At 38.6% G+C, this 19,205-nt stretch overlaps 1 protein-coding gene and 1 long non-coding RNA gene across 5 annotated transcripts in view; one reads left to right on the top strand and one right to left on the bottom strand.

Moving 5' to 3' along the window:
- Positions 1 to 1,748, top strand: part of LMO3 (LIM domain only 3) — a 63,401-nt gene extending 61,653 nt beyond the window's left edge. For all 4 annotated transcript variants that reach the window (XM_044941204.1, XM_044941203.1, XM_025283321.2 and 1 more), the window contains one exon: positions 1,153 to 1,748. In XM_044941204.1, coding sequence (XP_044797139.1) covers positions 1,153 to 1,258 — 106 coding nt within the window. In that variant the 3' untranslated portion in view covers positions 1,259 to 1,748. The remainder of the gene's footprint in view (positions 1 to 1,152) is intronic.
- The window catches only part of LOC123333207, a 61,634-nt gene that overhangs the window by 1,749 nt on the left and 40,680 nt on the right, over positions 1 to 19,205 (bottom strand). The window lies entirely within an intron of this gene.

Raw genomic sequence — 19,205 nt, 5'->3', positions numbered from 1 at the left:
CTATCAAAGGTCAGTGAGGTCAACTTGTACAATTACAAGTAGTTTTACTGGGTCAACTCTACCAGACACTGCTGTTTGAAGGTTAAACTGTTACAATTAAAAATATATACAGATCTCCTCAGAGTTACTTTATTGTTAAATGTACCGGAAACAGCACAGGCATTTATTTCTGACCTTAATTGTGTCCAAAGTGTCACCACTGGGAAATTATACAAAAAGAGCACTTATTAAAAACATTATGATCTTGCACATTAAACAATGCTTTATAGAATAAAATTTATAATTAACTACTAGAAACTAGTTTATTTATCACATCAGTATTAAGTTCATCAGGTTACTCCTTTAGGTCTAATTGGAAGTGCTCTAAGAAGTCCACTTACTATTTCATAGTTAGTGAACTTGCCACAAACAAAGCACCATGGCCCAGCATCTAAGTCTGATGCTAAAACAGCTTTCAGTTCAGAACAATCACTTCCAAATTACCAGAATTTAATCACATTTTAATAACAGGAAATAAAAGGAAGCTTTAAATGAGAAGCTCTAAAATTGGCTATTCCCTAATCATTTGATTCATTTTAATGTTTTTACTTTTTTTTAATAAAGTGGATAAATGGGCAGTGATGAAAGCTCCCATAATCACTGTCATGAAATATTATCATTCTTTCTTTTATGTGTCTGTTAGTTGCCTAGTTATGTCCGACTCTTTGCGAACCTGTATGTTGTAGCCCACCAGGCTCCTCTGTCTGTGGGATTCTCCAGGTAAGAATACTGGAGTGGGTAGCCATTCTCTTCTCCAGGGTATCTTCCTGATCCAGGGATCAAACCCAGGTCTCCTGTATTAATGAGTGTAAATACACGTTAGTTCTTTTTTTTCTTTCCAATATATGAAAAAAAATATGACCTTTGCTGCTCAAGGTGTTTTCCTCAATGTTCTTATGATTTTTATGTATAAAAGTAGGATCTTAAATTTTGTGTGCAGTGTTTTATTAAATGACCTGGATGGTTTAATTTTGACAATAAAGGCAACTTTCTAAGCCAAACTTTCAAACTCAGGGAATTACCATATGAAATGATGATTAGGAAAAGAAATCTTCAAAATTAGAGATCTGAATGAAGTCATCTTAACCGTTTTATTTTTATAAATATTTTCAGATTTTGTGTTGGAGATAAATTTTTCCTAAAGAATAACATGATCCTTTGCCAGACGGACTACGAGGAAGGTTTAATGAAAGAAGGTTATGCACCCCAGGTTCGCTGATCTATCAACATCACCCCATTAAGAATACAAAGCACTACATTCTTTTATCTTTTTTTTGCTCCACGTGTATATACGAATTGACACGGGAACCAACTGAATAGCGTAGATATAGGAAAGCAGGATGGTTATGGAATAAAAGGCGGACTGCATCTGTATGTAGTGAAATTGCCCCAGTTCAGAGTTGAATGTTTATTATTAAAGAAAAAAGTAATGTACATATTGCTGGATTTTTTTGCTTGCTATTCGTTTTTTTGTGTCACTTGGCATGAGATGTTTATTTTGGACTATTGTATATAATGTATTGTAATATTTGAAGCACAAATGTAATACAGTTTTATTGTGTTACCATTTGTGTTCTGTTTGCTTCTTTGTATTGTTGCATTTAGTACAATCAGTGTTTAAACTTACTGTATATTTATGCTTTCTGTATCTACCAGCTATTTTAAATGAGCTGTAACTTTCTAGTAAAGAATTGAAGATCAAATCTCACTAATGATACGTATAGATTAAACAAGTCTATCATCATTAAAAATACAGAAAAAGAAAGACACACAAAGCATTTTAGCAACATCCACTATTATTGCCACGATGATTTAGAGTCTTTATCAGTGTTCTCATTTATAACCCCCTATTTTCAGGGGGTTAAAGATCAGCTTTAAAATAATGCATAAAAATTTCATCTTAAAGCACTTTCATTTTTTACCAACGTGAAAAGTGCCATTTTTAGAATAACTTTAAAGCTTAACAGTTTTCCTTTTAATATCCTCTTTTGTGCTCTTTACCTAGTCAATGGCTTTGTTTTGTTTCCTTCAGCGCCATTCACCCCTATGTGAACTAGTGCCTTTGGGTATCATTTAAAAATTTTCCAAAGGGTTACTTTTAATAAGTGTTACTGCAATTATGAGATAATCTTAAAATGATAAATTTCTTGTGCAAATTTTGCCCAGACCTCTCCATAAGAGCTAAGGGTATAATAACATTATGGCTTGAAACATTTCTGGCACTAAAAGGTTTTGAGTGTGAATCTACTGAAATCATGATAATGCACACTGAAGCTATGATGATATTTGAGGATTGAAGTCACTTTTGATCAGAGCAACATAGTGCTCACAGAATCTTCTAGAAGAAGAGAAACAAAGGGATTGATAAAAAGCTGAGAACTGGTGATTATATATTTTCCTGTATTTACCTGCCACTTATTTTAATGTTCCAAAGTGAACACTTTCAAAGTTTGATGTGTCTTACTCTTCGTTGCTTTCTCTAAGTAATTACCATTCAGAATTGATCACACTTAGGCTGAAATCTGTCATTCCATTTTTGAAAGGTGAAAAATTATTCCCTTACCTACATGATAGCTGATAAAGAAGAAAGCTTTCTAGAAAGAAAAATTATGGAGACTGATTATTTAAATTACAATTAAAGAAATAAAGATAAGACTGTGTTCCCTTCTTCTGGGTTGTTCACACTTTGCTTCTTTGCTTCTGCTCCCTGTATTCAAACTATTCAACAGACCTAATTCCACAACAGGCACAATGAAGCATATTTTACTAGAGCAAATTTTAGTTCTGTGGGCTTTCTCTTTTTTTATATATATATTGATCACTTGTATAGGAAACAATATTTTCCAGTGTTAGTTGCATCCCTGCCTTGTCCTGCCGAATATGCACTGCAGATGAAAATTAAATGTGATACCTGAATTCTTGATTTGGGGCCAAAATATTAAACTGAAAATAACTCTGGTGTGGATTTGAGTTGTTTTAAAACAAAGCTTTACTATGAACATGCGTGTGGATCTGGATATTGCCTCTCATTTTTAGGAAGATGGTTCTGTGAAAAGTGAACAGTATGTATTTTTACAAAGGATTCATGGTTAAGAGTGTTCAAGTCATGTGTCTTCCAAATTTGAGATATACCCCAGAGATATTTCAAGAATAGCAGTATGCGGTCCACAAAATTATTATTTTAGCCTTAGAAACTTACATTTGTTTCATGAAAAGACTTGCATAGCCAAAACCAAAAAAACAAAACTGAACAAATGTGAGGAAGGTGGGGGAGATATGTGAAAATGGTTTTACTAAAGCAGCCCTCCTAGTCCCCATTAAGAGTTGTTTGAAATTCATGTGAATGTAAAATTCGAATTGTCAGTATCTTTTTGCAAATGATCTTTTTTATATTTAAATGCTTTTGCATATGTTTATCAATATGTCAAAATACTTGTAAATTGGGAACAAACTTCTCTCAGCTTCTTGACACCGTTCCATTATTCCTGCCACCCAAAGACCAAACAAGGTTTTTACTGCCTTTTCTTTTGCTTAATCCTTTGGGAATTCATTCTTATGCTTTTTCTATAAACAAAATGACTCACCTGGATTAAAGATTAAGGCCTTAATCTCTTTAGATTATCTTTAATCTCCATAAGATGGTGGAACAAGATAGAAATAGGCCATCTGACAGCTAATTGCCTGAAAATAGTAGCATTTTTGACCTGAAGTACTAAGCTTATTGTCTTGACTCCTCAGAGTCCCTGAACTGTTGTCAACTTTCCTCTTTGTGTTGTGTAACCCTGACGTCATTTAGCTTATTGTCTGAAGGCTCCAATAGGACACCTCCGATGGAGTTTGGTTTCCTCAAGCAGCGGAAGCTGCCTACGTGCATCTCGTGTAGGCTGACTGTGATGAAGGACCAAGCTCCTCCACCCACCAGAGTGCTGGCTGAGTTGAAAAGCTGACCTGTGTTTGTAATTTCACTTCCATCTTGCTTAATAAATATCTGCTGGATTCTTTCATTCACTTTTTTATATTTGGATTTATGTTTTAATAAAAGGGTCATCACACTATTTGCGCAAATTGGCAAAAGTCTAAGATGATATCTAGAAAGCATAGTATGCAAAAGGAATAAAAGTGTATAAGGACATTTACTTTCAAAAGGTATTAATAGATCCGAAGCAGAAAAAAGTACCCCAAATGCTTTCTCCAAATGTCATATGCAGGATCTCCAATCCAGGTAGTTTATTGCTATTTACTTTTGTGCGGAAAATAAAACTGTCAAAATGAAGGTAGCAATTGGTGGGTATAAATTTGTACGTTTATACAAATTTTAAGTGATCTTTCTGAAAGCAACCATGTTGCTCTTGTCAGACTAAATTTCAGATTTCCTCACTCCTGCATAATGAATTAAAACACAGAACTCAACTAAATCCTACCTCTTCAAGGAAGAAATGTTTTACCTTCTCTGAACCAAGGCTGAAAATTACATCTGTAGTCAAACACACCATTCGCAAGTGGTTTCCTTTTAACTGTCAGTTGAGGCAAACCACTCTCTGACTAGTCATTTAAACAATTTCATAGAATGATACAGGCCAAACATATTTAGTGTTAACTATGTTGGGAAAACAATCTGCATGTTTATTGTAATAGACCATTAACGCTGAATACAGTTTTTAAAAAAGCCCTTTGATTATTACTTTTTCTTTAAAAATGCCATTACAGATACTTCCTAAATGTGATTTTAATGCAAGGCAAGGTAAATGGGAGCAAAGCTTTAATACAGCCATTTTTTCACATGACATTAATTGAGTACCTACTATGTGACATGTCTTGCCCTGAGTCCTCAACCTCCTGAGGGTTGCCTTAGGATACTTCCTACATTCCACCACCTTAGGGAGTGTTAGCGCTGATTTGTCCTTATCTCAAACCTAGGAGCAATGAGCACACAAAAGCACATACCATCGTCTACCTATTCAGCATGTCATTGATATGAAAGCCCCAGAAAATATCTCAAGTAATCAATGTGTTCAGAGAATTATTTCACACAAATTACTCATTAACTCAATAGCACATAATAAAAAAGAACATCAATTAATTAATGAGTCACCCTCAGATCACTGATGACAATATCGCTCTGTTGAAACAGCCATTATAAATGGAGCTGCCTCCATTCATTGTTTGCAATTGGCCTATTATTTGACTGAAACTAGGGTCATATTTAACACATGCCTGTAGGTAATTGTGTGATTAGTATCATAAATGAAGAATTCTGAAAGTCTACAAATAAAACGATATACATCATTGAAAAAAAAATCAAGAAAAATCTCATTTTTTGCTGTAGCTTCTTTTGAAGCCAACTTACTGGAAGAGTATCATTACCTTTCTAAAAAGTATATTTTTATATTTACAATCAAGATGTAAAACTTTCATGTTGAACACTATGTGGATTAGCTGCTAAAACATAAGTACAGTTTTACAATGTTTTAGAATGCACATAATCTCAGAAAATTCACAACCACTAAAATATGCATGACCAGTTTTGAAACATTCAGCAACCCCCCTCCCCCCAAAAAAAAGGACATTTTTGCCTTTGGGGACCCAGGTTGGGTAGGGTGTGTGGGGATTGGCAGTAGTAGGGAACAAGATTAAAAGAAAAGCCAAATATTACAAAGTCACCAACTAAAGTTTTCCAACTATCATAGTAAATGCCATTTCACTAAGCTTATAGAATAATTATAACAGTTCCCTTAGGTAAGAAAGAAACATCTGTTGGCAACACATAGCAGGTGTTAACAATTACACATACTGAAATTTTTAAAAATGTTGTTAATTAAAAGAATTCTGTTTCCTGAAAAGGAAATTCAAAGATATTCCTGTTCGGAGCATGCCAATCAACATAATGCTCTACATTGTAAAGCGCAAGTCCTCTTGGATCAGCTAGGTTTCGTGTTTGGTTCAGATCATTGCAATCAAAAGTGAATTAGAATTCATTGCACTTTTTACACAATGGGTATTCTGGGCTGAGGAGCTGAATACTCATGAAATTGGCATAGCAGATATTTTGGCTTTATTGGCAAGGTGGTCATCGTTAACTATACCAGACTTAATGGATATAGTACAAAGAAAAGCAAGAGGCATTCAGGTAATAGATGATACAAATCTTTTTTAACCCTGTTTCTGCAAAAGACTTTAAATCACATAAAAGAAAACAGTCCATTTTTAACACATAATATTATATGCCTCGTTATCAGTAATGTCTAATAATAACTAACACTTACTCAACACTTAGGGGCTTCCACAGTGGCTCAAGCAATAAAGAATCACCTACAATGCAGGAGACAGGAGCCATGGGTTTGATCCCCGGGTTGGGAAGATCCCCTGGAAAAGGAAATGACAACCCACTCCAGTATTCTAGTCTGGAAAATCCCATGAACAGAGGAGCCTGGTGGGTTACAGCCCATGGGGTTGCAAAGAGTCGGGACATGACTGAGCACATGCACACACACACATGCCTACTAAACATGCCATGTATTGGGTTTTCATTACATGTAAACTCACATCATAGGTTCTATTTATCCTTATTTTGCAGATTTTAAATGAAAGTAAACAAATTACTTAACTTGTCCAAGGTCATACACTAAATAGATTTAAATATAAGTTTTCTGACTCTAGAGCTGCACTGTTTCATAGTGTTTTCATTCTTGTTACTATTATTTTGTCATTGTCATCATCATCATCATTATTACATTCTAGCCAAAAACTAGAAGTAATCTGTGCTTGAGCAAAAGTTCCAAACATTTCAGAGTGAATGTCATCTTTAAAGATGAAAATTAGAAATAAGAGTGATCAGTTCAGTTCAGTCGCTCAGTCGTGTCCAACTCTGCAACCCCATGAACTGCCACACACCAGGCCTCCCTAGGTTTTCCTAAAATCAATCCACTTGGTAGCTCCTTCTTTCAACCTTTAAGTAATTTATTTGAAGCTGCCAAGCTAGGAATAATAGAAGATCCCTAGTAGAGGAGTGAGAAGGCAATGGCACCCCACTCCAGTACTCTTGCCTGGAAAATCCCATGGACGGAGGAGCCTGGTAGGCTGCAGTCCATGGGGTCGCTAGGAGTCAGACACAACTGAGCGACTTCACTTTCGCTTTTCACTTTCATGCAGTGGAGAAGGAAATGGCAACCCACTCCAGTGTTCTTGCCTGGAGAATCCCAGGGTCAGGGGAGCCTGGTGGGCTTCCGTCTATGGGGTCGCACAGAGTCGGACACGACTAAAGCGACTTAGCAGCAGTAGCAGCAGAGAAGTACTGTGTCAGACAAGAGGCAGTCACCATAGACTGGAGAGCATGAGTAGAAACCTTCAATTTTCTGCATCAGTATGAAAATGCAGTGATGAGATGAGGCTAGACTGCTCTCAGAAGTCAAAACATTGAAAGTGTGTTACCTGTCTTTGATGTTTTATAACTTATTTCCATAAAATGACATGAAACAAACTGCAAGTTAGAGGAGCAATCTGTGTCAAACAGTGTTTCCACTGGGCTAAAATACACAAGGTGTCGGGGATGTTTGGTCCAGATCAGTGGCCAAATAATTAGGGAATTCTCTAGTTTCCAATTTACAGTGGCAAACAAGGTTGAAGCCATAGTAGGCAAAGTGCATGCATGCTCAGTTGTGTCCGACTCTGCAACATCACGCACTGTACTACCAGGCTCTTCCGTCCATGTATTTCCATGGCAAGAATACTGAAGTGGGTTGCCATTTACTTCTCCAGGGGATCTTCTCGATCCAGGGATCAAACCCTAGACTCTTGTGTCAGCAGGCGATTCTTTACCACTAGTGCTACCTGGAAAGCCCAATGGACAAAGCAGCTATCCTTGACATAGACTAGAGCCAAAGTAGCTATCATGAACATAGACTAGAACCAAATTCAGATAGCCAAATGCAGCATCCTCATTTGACCACAGAAAGATCCCCGAGACTTTATTCCTTCCATTGCTTCAACAGCTTACTACTATCACCACAGCCGCTTCCATACACTGCTGCTAAGTCACTTCTGTCCAACTCTGTGCGACCCCATAGACGGCAGCCCACCAGGTTCCCCCATCCCTGATATTCTCCAGTCAAGAACACTGGAGTGGGTTGCCATTTCCTTCTCCAATGCATGGAAGTGAAAAGTGAAAGTAAAGTTGTTTAGTCATGTCCAACCATCAGCGACCCCGTGGACTACAGCCTACCAGGTTCTTCCGTCCATGGGATTTTCCAGGCAAGAGTACTGGAGTGGGGTGCCATTGCCTTCTCCATACACTGGGATCCTTCCAAACATAAATCATTCCAGATTAAGTGGTTGTAATGGGAATTTCCATCCTGCAAGCAGCTCCTGTATTTTCAATATATAATTAGTACTTAATCAGAAAGCTTAGAGCTCTGATGATTAGGGAGAGAAGTGGTCAAACACAATTGCATAAACAACATGTAATTCCTCAACTTAGGAAACACAGTGGAACCCCCAAGAATTTTTAATTGCATGATCCTTGGGTTAAATTCAACTCACTAAATAAATTGACTCACTAAAATATCCCAAAATCATCTAGCTCTCACAGCCCAAGTTTGGTGGAGCTGGAAGTTTGTCTCAAAGTCAATCTTGACCTATAATTCCTATATTATTCTTAGAGAATCCTCAATTTAGTATGAATAATATCAGGGGCTCAGTGAAAACACAAACTACATCTGCAGCAGTTATTGATATATGAGAATAAGATATGGGAGAAAAGCTGAAAATGGAATAAAAATTACATGGAAAGAGCCAGGAAACTTTGTAAAGAAAAAAAACAAATCACACACCTTCCATGTGTGTAGCACCATATAAGGCCTTTCTAAGCTTTTGTGCCTGAGAAACTTTGGTGCATAAAATATAATGTTCACTGCTATTTCTTGTTTGTTTAATGCTCCATTTATTAAACATACCACTCTAACAAATGTTATTTCTTTAAACATTTGTACACTATTTAAACAGCTAATAAGCCAAAACTTGTAAATTGAATAAATCAAACCCAACCATTTAAACATTGATTAGAATCTTAGTCAAATTCTTCTGAACATTTCAATAAAGTACCATCTAGTAAGCTTCAATTCTTTAAAGCCAGACATTCTCACAAGTCAAAATTTCTTTTAAAAATATTTAAATATTTTTTTAAAAAGCTGTAAAAAAAAATTAACATTTCTGTATTTTGCTTCATATCTTTCTAAGGTGTAAATCCTTTTAAAATTAGAGAATTTGGAGGACTTCCCTGGTGGTTCTGTGGTAAAGACTCTGGACAGTCTTCCTGTGCAAGGATCCCTGGTCAGAGAATTAAGATTCCACATGCCACACAGTCAATAAAAAGAAAAAAATTAGAGAATTTTGTCTCAACTAGCTGAGGTTACAGGATCTGTGGTTTTGACTCTCTAAACCTTGTTTAGGGCACAAGAATGAACTGCTTTGATCTAAATGATTCAAATTTGAGTCAGTGACATCAACTGGCCGATAATTTAATAGCTGTGCTTTTCTTTTACATCAATGTAACTCTTCAAAGTCTAAGTCTTTCACCTAGGTTATAATTTCCCACAACTCAATGCTTTTCCTAAATTGATATGTGCTGACATTATTGAAAGCTTAGGTATGCCATTTAATATCTTATTATAAGCTATAGGATCATTTAGAGATTTTTATCTCCTAAGAAGTAAGGAATTGAATCAATCCAGTCAAATTTCCTATTAGGACACATGACTAATCCTCTTTCTTGCACAAATTATTGGAGCTTCTTTTGAACTGATTATAATGCCTCACTACCTATGTTGATTAGTACTTTGTGTTCTTGGTATGATTTCACTGACAATTCTCTACTCAGAAAACAAACAAATACGAATTGATACTGTATGCATTCAGGAGAAACCAGCCACTTTATTTAACTTTATAAAACTGTGTACCATTTTATTTAACTGTTCAATATTATAACTGTTATGTATTAACTTTTCCCTATTTGAGTACAGTTGTAGACCCATGGTTTCATAGACTCAGATGCATTGCAGGTGGATTTAGTAGTAGGTTATGTTTCAACTATTTGTGTGTGTGTGTGTGTGTGTAGTTCTTACTGTAGGTGTCAATCAAAAAATTTGTCTTGAAAGATACTATCTTAGAAACTCAGAAAGCCAAAAATAAAGAGCTTGAGAGAAAAGGCAGATGCAGTACAACAAGGTGAGCAAAGGTGAACTGGTCTAGAAATGTGTGCTCAACCTGAAAATTGCAGCAGCCAAACAGAGGCTGTGTAAAAGCAGAGGTAGAAGAAATCGTTTTAGAAGGAGGGTATCAGTACGACATTAGTTGGACATTGAAAAGAAGAAAATAAAGAAACAGAAGGGGAACTCAAGAGCTGATACCATGACATAACCACCCACATCTGCAAGAGTTTACCTCACTTTTCACAGAGGATATTTAACAAGACCTATTGGTGCTATGGGCTTCCCTTGTGGCTCAGCCAGTAAAGAATCTGCCCACACTGCGGGAGACCTGGGTTCGATCCCTGGGTTGGGAAGATCCCCTGGAGAAGGGAAAGGCTACCCACTCCAGTATTCTGGCCTAGAGAATTCCTTGGCCTGTGTAGTCCATGGGGTCGCAAAGAGTCGGACACGACTGAGCGACTTTCATCATCATCCATTATTGGTGCTACACTGTCATCATCGGGTTTCTGCAGACCTTGATTAATTTTTAGATAAACATGATTATTCTTTATTTCAAAACACAATTTGCTTAGTCTCAGTTAACCCTAATTTTTCCATGGTGATGGTGGTTGTCCACTGTCGTGTCCTACTCTTTGGCTGGGACATGGAGCTGAAGCTCCATGGGCTGAAGCTCACCAGGTTCCTCTGTCCATGAGATTTCCCAGGCAAGAATACTGAAGTGAGTTGCCATTTCCTTCTCCAGGGTATCTCCTGATCCAGGGATAGAACTTGCCACTCTTGTATTGCAGGCTGTCTCCTGCATTGCAGACAGATTCTTTATCTCCTAGCCACCAGGGAAGCCCACCACTGAGCCACTAGGAAAACCCTATATTTCCATGGAAACCATTTAAGACGTAAGCAACAGTGGTTAGCATTATCAACTTTGCCATAAGAGTGACAATAATCTTGAAAAAATTACTTAGTTCCATGGATAGCAGTTTTCTCATTAGTAAAATAGATAATAATAACTACTTCATAGAGTTTATTGAAAATTAAATGAAACAATCTATGTTAAGTCCTTAATATAATGCCTTGGTATACAGTGTTTAAGTTACTTTTACTGTTATTGTTTTTATGAATTCTGAATTCTCTGAGAGTCTCTTAAGTGCCATTTGCCCTGAGAGAGGCTAATCAGCCTGGATGGGTGAGCTTCAGAGGTGATTTATGTCCAGTAGGTAGATGTGGGACAAAGAATAACAATTGCAGGTAAACCATTCAACAGACAAACTAGAAAACTCCTTCCAAGCAAAATATCAAAATTCACAGAGGAAATTAAATTGGGGATCTAGGCCACAATCAGATATATTGCATGGTCAAATATAGTCTTACTATTTTCTTTTCATCTCAGAGATTTTGTGTATGTGTGTGTGCATTGCCATGTATATGCCTAGCATTTATACTGGGATGGGCTTCCCTCAACTGGTAAAGAATCCACCTGCACTGCAGCAGACCCCAGTTCGATTCCTGGATTAGGAAGATGTGCTGGAGAAAGGATAGGCTACCCACTCCAGTATTTTTGGACTTCTCTTGTAGCTTAGCTGGTAAAAATCTGCCTGCAATGTGGGAGACCTGGGTTCAATCGCTGGGACCTGGGTTCTATTCCTGGGGTGGGAAAATCCCCTGGAGAAGGGAAAGGGTACCCACTTCAGTATTCTGGCCTGGAAAATTTCATGGACTGTATAGTCTATGGGGTTGCAAAGAGTCAGACAAGACTGAGCAACTTTCACTTTATACTGGGGTATTCTCCACTTCTTTTATTATCCAGAGGAACTCAATAATTACTATATCCATATAGTCAATCAGACAGACATTTATTGGGGACCTACTGCATGGGGAAATCTCTGCCATGTCCCCTGAGGACCTCAGTGAATAATCCCTGTGTTTGAGGGAAGACAAGGCAACAACTGTTAAACCTGAGAGGTAATAATCTAGAAAGTAGAGCTATCCACAAAGTGCTATAAGGTCATTGGGGAAGAAGTGATTTCTTCTGTCTGGGAGATTAGAAAAAGCTTCACAATAGACATTTAAATTTGGTCTTGAACCATTGGGAGGTGAAGGGAATATCGATGTTTTACAGGAACTGCCCTGAATTTAAGTTCATGGAGCAATGGGCTTCGTAGTGACTCATCTAGCTGGTAGGCAATAGGAAACCATCAAAGATTTTGAAAACTTATAGAGCATTGTGAATGTCAAAGTTTAAAAGAATTGACTCTAGGGACTTCCCTGGTGGTTCAGTGGCTAAGACTGATGCAGGGGCCCAGGTTTGGTCCCTGTTCCGGGAGCTAGATCTCACATGCCTAAACTAAAGATCCCTCATGCCCCAACTAAGACCTGGTACAGACAAATAAATAAACAAAGACTGACTTCATGAAAGTGCTGCACTCAATATGCCAGCAAACTTGGAAAACTCAGCAGTGGTCAAAGGACTGGAAAAGGTCAGTTTTCATTCCAATCCCAAAGAAAGGCAATGCCAAAGAATGCTCAAACTACCACACAATTGCACTCATCTCACACGCTAGTAAAGTAATGCTCAAAATTCTCCAAGCCAGGCTTCAGCAATACGTGATCTGTGAACTTCCAGATGTTCAAGCTGGTTTTAGAAAAGTCAGAGGAACAAGAGATCAAACTGCCCAAATTGCTGGATCACTGAAAAAGCAAGAGAGTTCCAGAAAAACATCTATTTCTGCTTTATTGACTATGACAAAGCCTTTGACCGTGTGGATCACAATAAACTGTGGAAAATTCTGAAAGAGATGGGAATACCAGACCACCTGACCTGCTTCCTGAGAAATCTGTATGCAGGTCAGGAAGCAACAGTTAGAACTGGACATGGAACCACAGACTGGTTCCAAATAGCAAAAGGAGTTCATCAAGGCTGTGTATTGTCACCCTGCTTATTTAACTTCTATGCAGAGTACATCATGAGAAATGCTGGGCTGGAGGAAACACAAGCTGGAATCAAGATGGCCAGAAGAAATATCAATAACCTCAGATATGCAGATGACACCACCCTTGTGGCAGAAAGTGAAGAACTAAAGAACCTCTTGATCAAAGTGAAAGAAGAGAGTGAAAAAGTTGGCTTAAAGCTCAACATTCAGAAAACTAAGATCGTAGCATTCAGTCCCATCACTTCATGGGAAATAGATGGGGAAACAGTGGAAACAGTGGCTGACTTTATTTTGGGGGGCTCCAAAATCACTGCAGATGGTGACTGCAGCCATGAAATTAAAAAGACGCTTCAGCAGATGAATGGATAAGAAAGCTGTGGTACATATACACAATGGAGTATTACTCAGCCATTAAAAAGAATTCATTTGAATCAGTTCTAATGAGATGGATGAAACTGGAGCCTATTATACAGAGTGAAGTAAGCCAGAAAGAAAAACACCAATACAGTATACTAACACATATATATGGAATTTAGAAAGATGGTAACAATAACCCTGTATACGAGACAGCAAAAGAGACACTGATGTATAGAACAGTCTTATGGATTCTGTGGGAGAGGGAGAGGGTGGGAAGATTTGGGAGAATGGCATTGAAACATGTATACTATCATGTATGAAACGAGTTGCCAGTCCAGGTTCGATGCACGATACTGGATGCTTGGGGCTGGTGCCCTGGGATGACCCAGAGGGATGGTATGGGGAGGGAGGAGGGAGGAGGGTTCAAGATGGGGAACACATGTATACCTGTGGCGGATTCATTTCGATATTTGGCAAAACCAATACAATATTGTAAAGTATAAAAATAAAATAAAATTAAAAAAAAATAAAAAGACGCTTACTCCTTGGAAGGAAAGTTATGACCAACCTAGACAGCATATTAAAAAGCAGAGACATTACTTTGCCAATGAAGGTCCATCTAGTCAAGGCTATGGTTTGTCCAGTGGTCATGTATGGATGTGAGAGTTGGACTGTGAAGAAAGCTGAGCGCTGAAGAATTGATGCTTTTGAACTGTGGTGTTGGAAAAGACTCTTGAGACTTCCTTGGACTTCGAGGAGTTCCAGCCAGTTCATCCTAAAGGAGATCAGTCCTGAGTGTTCTTTGGAAGGACTGATGTTGAAGCTGAAACTCCAATACTTTGGCCACCTGATGCAAAGAACTGACTCATTGGAAAAGACCCTGATGCTGGGAAAGATTGAAGGCAGAAGGAGAAGGGGATGACAGAGGATGAGATGGTTGGATGCATCACTGACTCAGTGGACATGAGTTTGAGTAAACTCCGGGAGTTGGTGATGGACAGGGAGGCCTGGTGTGCTCTGTGTCCATGGGGTTGCAAAGAGTCAGACACGACTGAGCAACTGAACTGAACTAACTCCCTGAAAGGTACAGAGGGGACTAGGGAGAGACAAGAGGGGATGTCGATAGTTCGTTCAGACAAGAGAACTTTGTAAAAAAAGAAAAACAAGGAAAGAGAGAAGTACCTAAGCAGCATACTAGCTATTGGGGAATAAAAGGGTGGACACAATATGAAAGAGACAAATTGTACCAAATATGAGAGTTGACTAAATGTAAAAGGAACAAGGAAGAAAGGTCAAATATGACTCTTAAGATGTGGGGATGTTTTACTCTAAATTATTATAGCTAACATAGCAAACAGACCTTGAAAAGAGAGAATAAGAAATGTATCCTGTTTGATGATGCTCTGGATGTACAGAACATGATTCTTTTGGCTTGTAAAGGAAAAATTAAACAGGGCTATCAATAGGTGTGCACATTCTTCATTCTTGCTAGTGTCCACATACTTCTTCATTCTTACTTCATTCATTTCTCCTTCATTCTTACTAACACCATAAGAGGCAGTGATGTGTCCAAGCACACACTTCCATTTCACAGCTTCTTTGGCACCTGGGGTCATTTGATACCATTCTGGATCATAGGATGCAAAAATAAGTCACTGGGAGATTTTGGGGGCAATGTTTGCCTTTCCTGATCCTAACACGTCCTCTTCCTCTCTACTGGCCCCTTCTTCCTGCCTCACAGTGGGAAATTGAACTGGAACTGTCCAACTTACCTCTGGACATCTTGTCACTGTGGTTGGATTACCTCTTGTCAGTGTGGTTAGGTTTGTGTTACATGTGGTCAAAAGCAGCCCTGAACTGACATATTTGTTTACAGAAACTTTGAAATTTTATTGCTACATTATAAGATTTCAGCTGTAGCCTGATTCAAAGAAGGGAAACTTTGTACTGAGTTTATAAGACCCCGACATTATGGTTTTATTTTTTTCTCCTCCCAGTTTATCTCCCTCTTAGGCTTCCTCGGTGGCTCAGATGGTAAAGAATCAGACATGACTGAGTGACTAACACTTTCTTTTTCACTTGTCACATGAGAACTCATAATCCTCTAACAATAGAAGCCAGAAGATAAATTTTCTAGTGTGTATATTTTATTTTCTCTTTGATCTTTTTTGTCATTGTTTCATTGCTAAGTCATGTCCAACTCTTTGCAACCCCATGGACTGCAGCATGCCAGGCTCCCCTGTCCTTCACTATCTGCTGGAGTCTGCTCAAATTCATGTTCATTGAGTAAGTGATGCTATCTAACCATCTCATTTTCTGCCCCCTCCTTCTTCCATTGCCTTCAATCTTTCCCAGCATCCGAGTCTTTTCCAGTAAGTTGGCTCTTTGCATCAGGTGACCACAGTTCATATTCCCAAAACTCTACCCTGAATTTTTGACATAAAGTTAGCATTTCTGTTGGAATATTACAATTTATCTAATTTTACATATGGTCAGTGGATAAGCCTGAGTTCTTATTAGACTGTCACAAAATATTATGGGTAGAAGGATGCAGGGAAAGAGGGAAGGTATTTTTAAATAATTAGTTAGAACTACAGACAGATCAAAAGAAAGCCATTGTGCAAATGTCAGGCCATTCAGGGTTATTTCACCTTGAGGAGATAATGTCAGATCCCTGCTTTGGATACAAAGGAAGTTTTGAAAGTTTTTCTACCTCTCCTAAAATTCTGTCTGAAGATCAGTCTTGACTCATGAAATTAAAAAAAGGGGAAAAAAGACATATTTACATATGTTTTACATGACTATGTTTACTCAAAAATAGTTTTTCAATCTGATGTTTACCTTTCCTACTTTGAGGGGTTGTACAGATAGCCTTTCCTTTATGGAAATATGGTGATGGTAGATAATAGGTTTTGTTCTTTATTACCTTACTTGGTGAAATAGTTATCCACTTCATTCTGTTTTCCCTATTAAAAATATATATATGTATTTAAATGTGGATATATAAATTTGTGAAATCCATTAATTTGGGGTGTTTTTTATTGTAAATCCAAAAATCTCATTTCAATCTTATGCCCCTCAAATAAAACCTCCCCATTTCTTAACTAGCTTCCACACTAATCTTTAGCTTTGCTCTGTCCAGATTCCAAGTACTTTGGGTTCCTCTGTCAGCAGAAAAGTTAACTTAATAATTCACTATCATCCAAGATATCATCTCAAGAATATCTCTATTCATCATTTTTCCTTCCTCCCCATGCTTCTAGGATCACTTATTTGCTAATTTCTATACACCAGTCACCTTACAACCTCCAGGAGCATGGAGACAAAAGAAATGGGAGGAAGAGTCACCACACCAAAGCTCCAAGGCATACTTTCTACCCTCAAGGAGCTTGCAGTCTATTGGCAAAATGAGGGGAAAACAGCTCTGTACTTCTGGAATCTATTGGAGTATGCACAAGATAGTTTAGGGGCAGAAAGAAAGGCGTGCCTAATTTCGAGAGCATCAGTCATAAATTCTAAGAGAAATCAGCTGAGTCTTAAGAAGTGGAAGTGCTTCCAGTAGATTAGGGAAAAAAGGCATGTTGTTCTAGGCATGTACAAAGACTTCAAAGTTGAAGAGATTTCAGTGGGTTAAAGAACTGCAGTTAACATGAAGAGTTACAGGTTCAAGTCCAGTGAGGAAGGGATTATTTCCTTACATCAGTCTAGGATGCTCTGCGCTTAGTTGCTCAGTCATGTCCAACTCTTGTCAACCTCATGGACTGCAGCCCGCCATGTTCCTCTGTCCACGGCAAGAATACTGTACTCTCCACGCAAGAATACTGGAATGGGTTGCCATCCCCTCCTACAGGGGATCTTCCCAACCCAGGGATCGGATCCAGGTCTCCCATATTGCAGGCAGACTCTTTTCTGTCTGAACCACCAGGGAAGCCCAAGAATACTGGAGTAGATCACCTATCCCTTCTCCAGGGTATCTTCCCCACCTAGGAATCAACCAGGGTCTCCTCCATTGCAGGCAGATTCTTTACCAGCTGAGCTACCAGGGAAGCCCCCAGTGTAGGATACTGGTCTCCAAACTTACGGAGTTCCAGAAGTATAGATGTGTGTGTGTGTGTGTGTCTGTGTGTGTGTGTGTGTGTGTGTGTGTGCCTGTGTATGCATATCTGGGTATCAGCTATTCCAATTCAGTAGGTGTGTTGTGATACCCTAAATTCTATACATCTGAATAACTCCATGGTGATTCTAATGATTCATCAGGTGTGACTATCTCTGCCCTAGATGAGGGGAGCCTGGAGGATTACAAAGCAGAGGATGACATGATCATATGTACATTTCAGGAAGTTCAGTCTAGTGATCCTATGAAAGGTGAAGTGGAGGCTGCCGAGACTACAGGCTGGGAGCCCAGCTGATGCAGTTGAAGAGAATGATTTAAAAGCAATAGAGCAGAACTGGGGAGAAGGTACACTTCAAAGACACTTAGGAGACAGTCAATACAGGAGTGGGTGGTAGTTTGTTGGGGAAGAAGATGAGTTTTAGACACATTGCTTTTGAATGGCCTTGGAATAGAACTTGGAAATACAGGTATTTACACTTTAAAAGTTCACAATGAGGAACCTGAAGAAATTGGATTTTGTGCCACTGGGTGGTAAATGTACTGCTCTGTACTCTTTAAATTGTGTTACTTCGACAACCCACTGAAATCGTAAGACATATCTTACTCTTTTGAGTATAAAATCTCAATTAAATGTTAAATGTTATCTGAATCTGTTGAGATATGCAAGGGTTAATGGAGTAAAGAAATTAGAAAGACAGATTACTTGTTACCCTCACCCACCTCATTCATTTGCATAAGGCATCATTTCAGGGTTGTTTTTTAGCACCAAAACAGAATGACCAATTTCTGTTAGTAGTCCTCCATGATCCCAAGGACTATTTTCTAATGGCTTTACTTCTCTCAGAACCATTTCTTCTACTTGTCCTTCAAGAAGACTATTACAATTAGAACTAGATGGAATTTATGATTCTGAAATTGTGGGTTTTATTTATCCACCCGTTTCTTTCACACGCAGTGAGGCACAGAAAGTGCCATGACATGTGGTAATACAGTAAGTCTCTTACATACAAACCTTCAAGTTAGGAACTTTCAAAGATGCAAATGTGCACTGTTAGCTTTTAAGGCAATGGCACCCCGCTCCAGTACTCTTGCCTGGAAAATCCCATGGACGGAGGAGCCTGGTGGGCTGCAGTCCATGGGGTTGCTAAGTGTCCGACACAACTGAGCGACTGCACTTTCACTTTTCACTTTCATGCCTTGGAGAAGGCAATGGCAACCCACTCCAGTGTTCTTGCCTGGAGAATCCCAGGGACGGGGGAGCCTGGTGGGCTGCTGTCTATGGGGTCGCACAGAGTCGGACACGACTGAAGCGGCTTAGCAGCAGCAGCTTTTGAGGCACAGAACCCAAATGAAGGGGAGTACAGCAGTTGCAGCAGTCATTCAGAATGCAAACAAGTGCTACAACGTCACTTACGACAAGAGAAAAGAGCTACTACCCAAACATCACTGGATTGTTTTTTTTTCAAGTGGGTAGCTAGAATTGAATCCAACAAGGAACCAGAACCAGCGCCATCAGTTTCAGGTATGAGTGAAACTGCAGCTTGCCCTCTGGCTCCTATTGCTGAT

Source organism: Bubalus bubalis, chromosome 4, assembly GCF_019923935.1.
Source record: "Bubalus bubalis isolate 160015118507 breed Murrah chromosome 4, NDDB_SH_1, whole genome shotgun sequence".
In the NCBI taxonomy this organism is placed as follows: Eukaryota; Metazoa; Chordata; class Mammalia; order Artiodactyla; family Bovidae; genus Bubalus; species Bubalus bubalis.
This window is presented reverse-complemented; position numbering and strand designations above follow the sequence as displayed.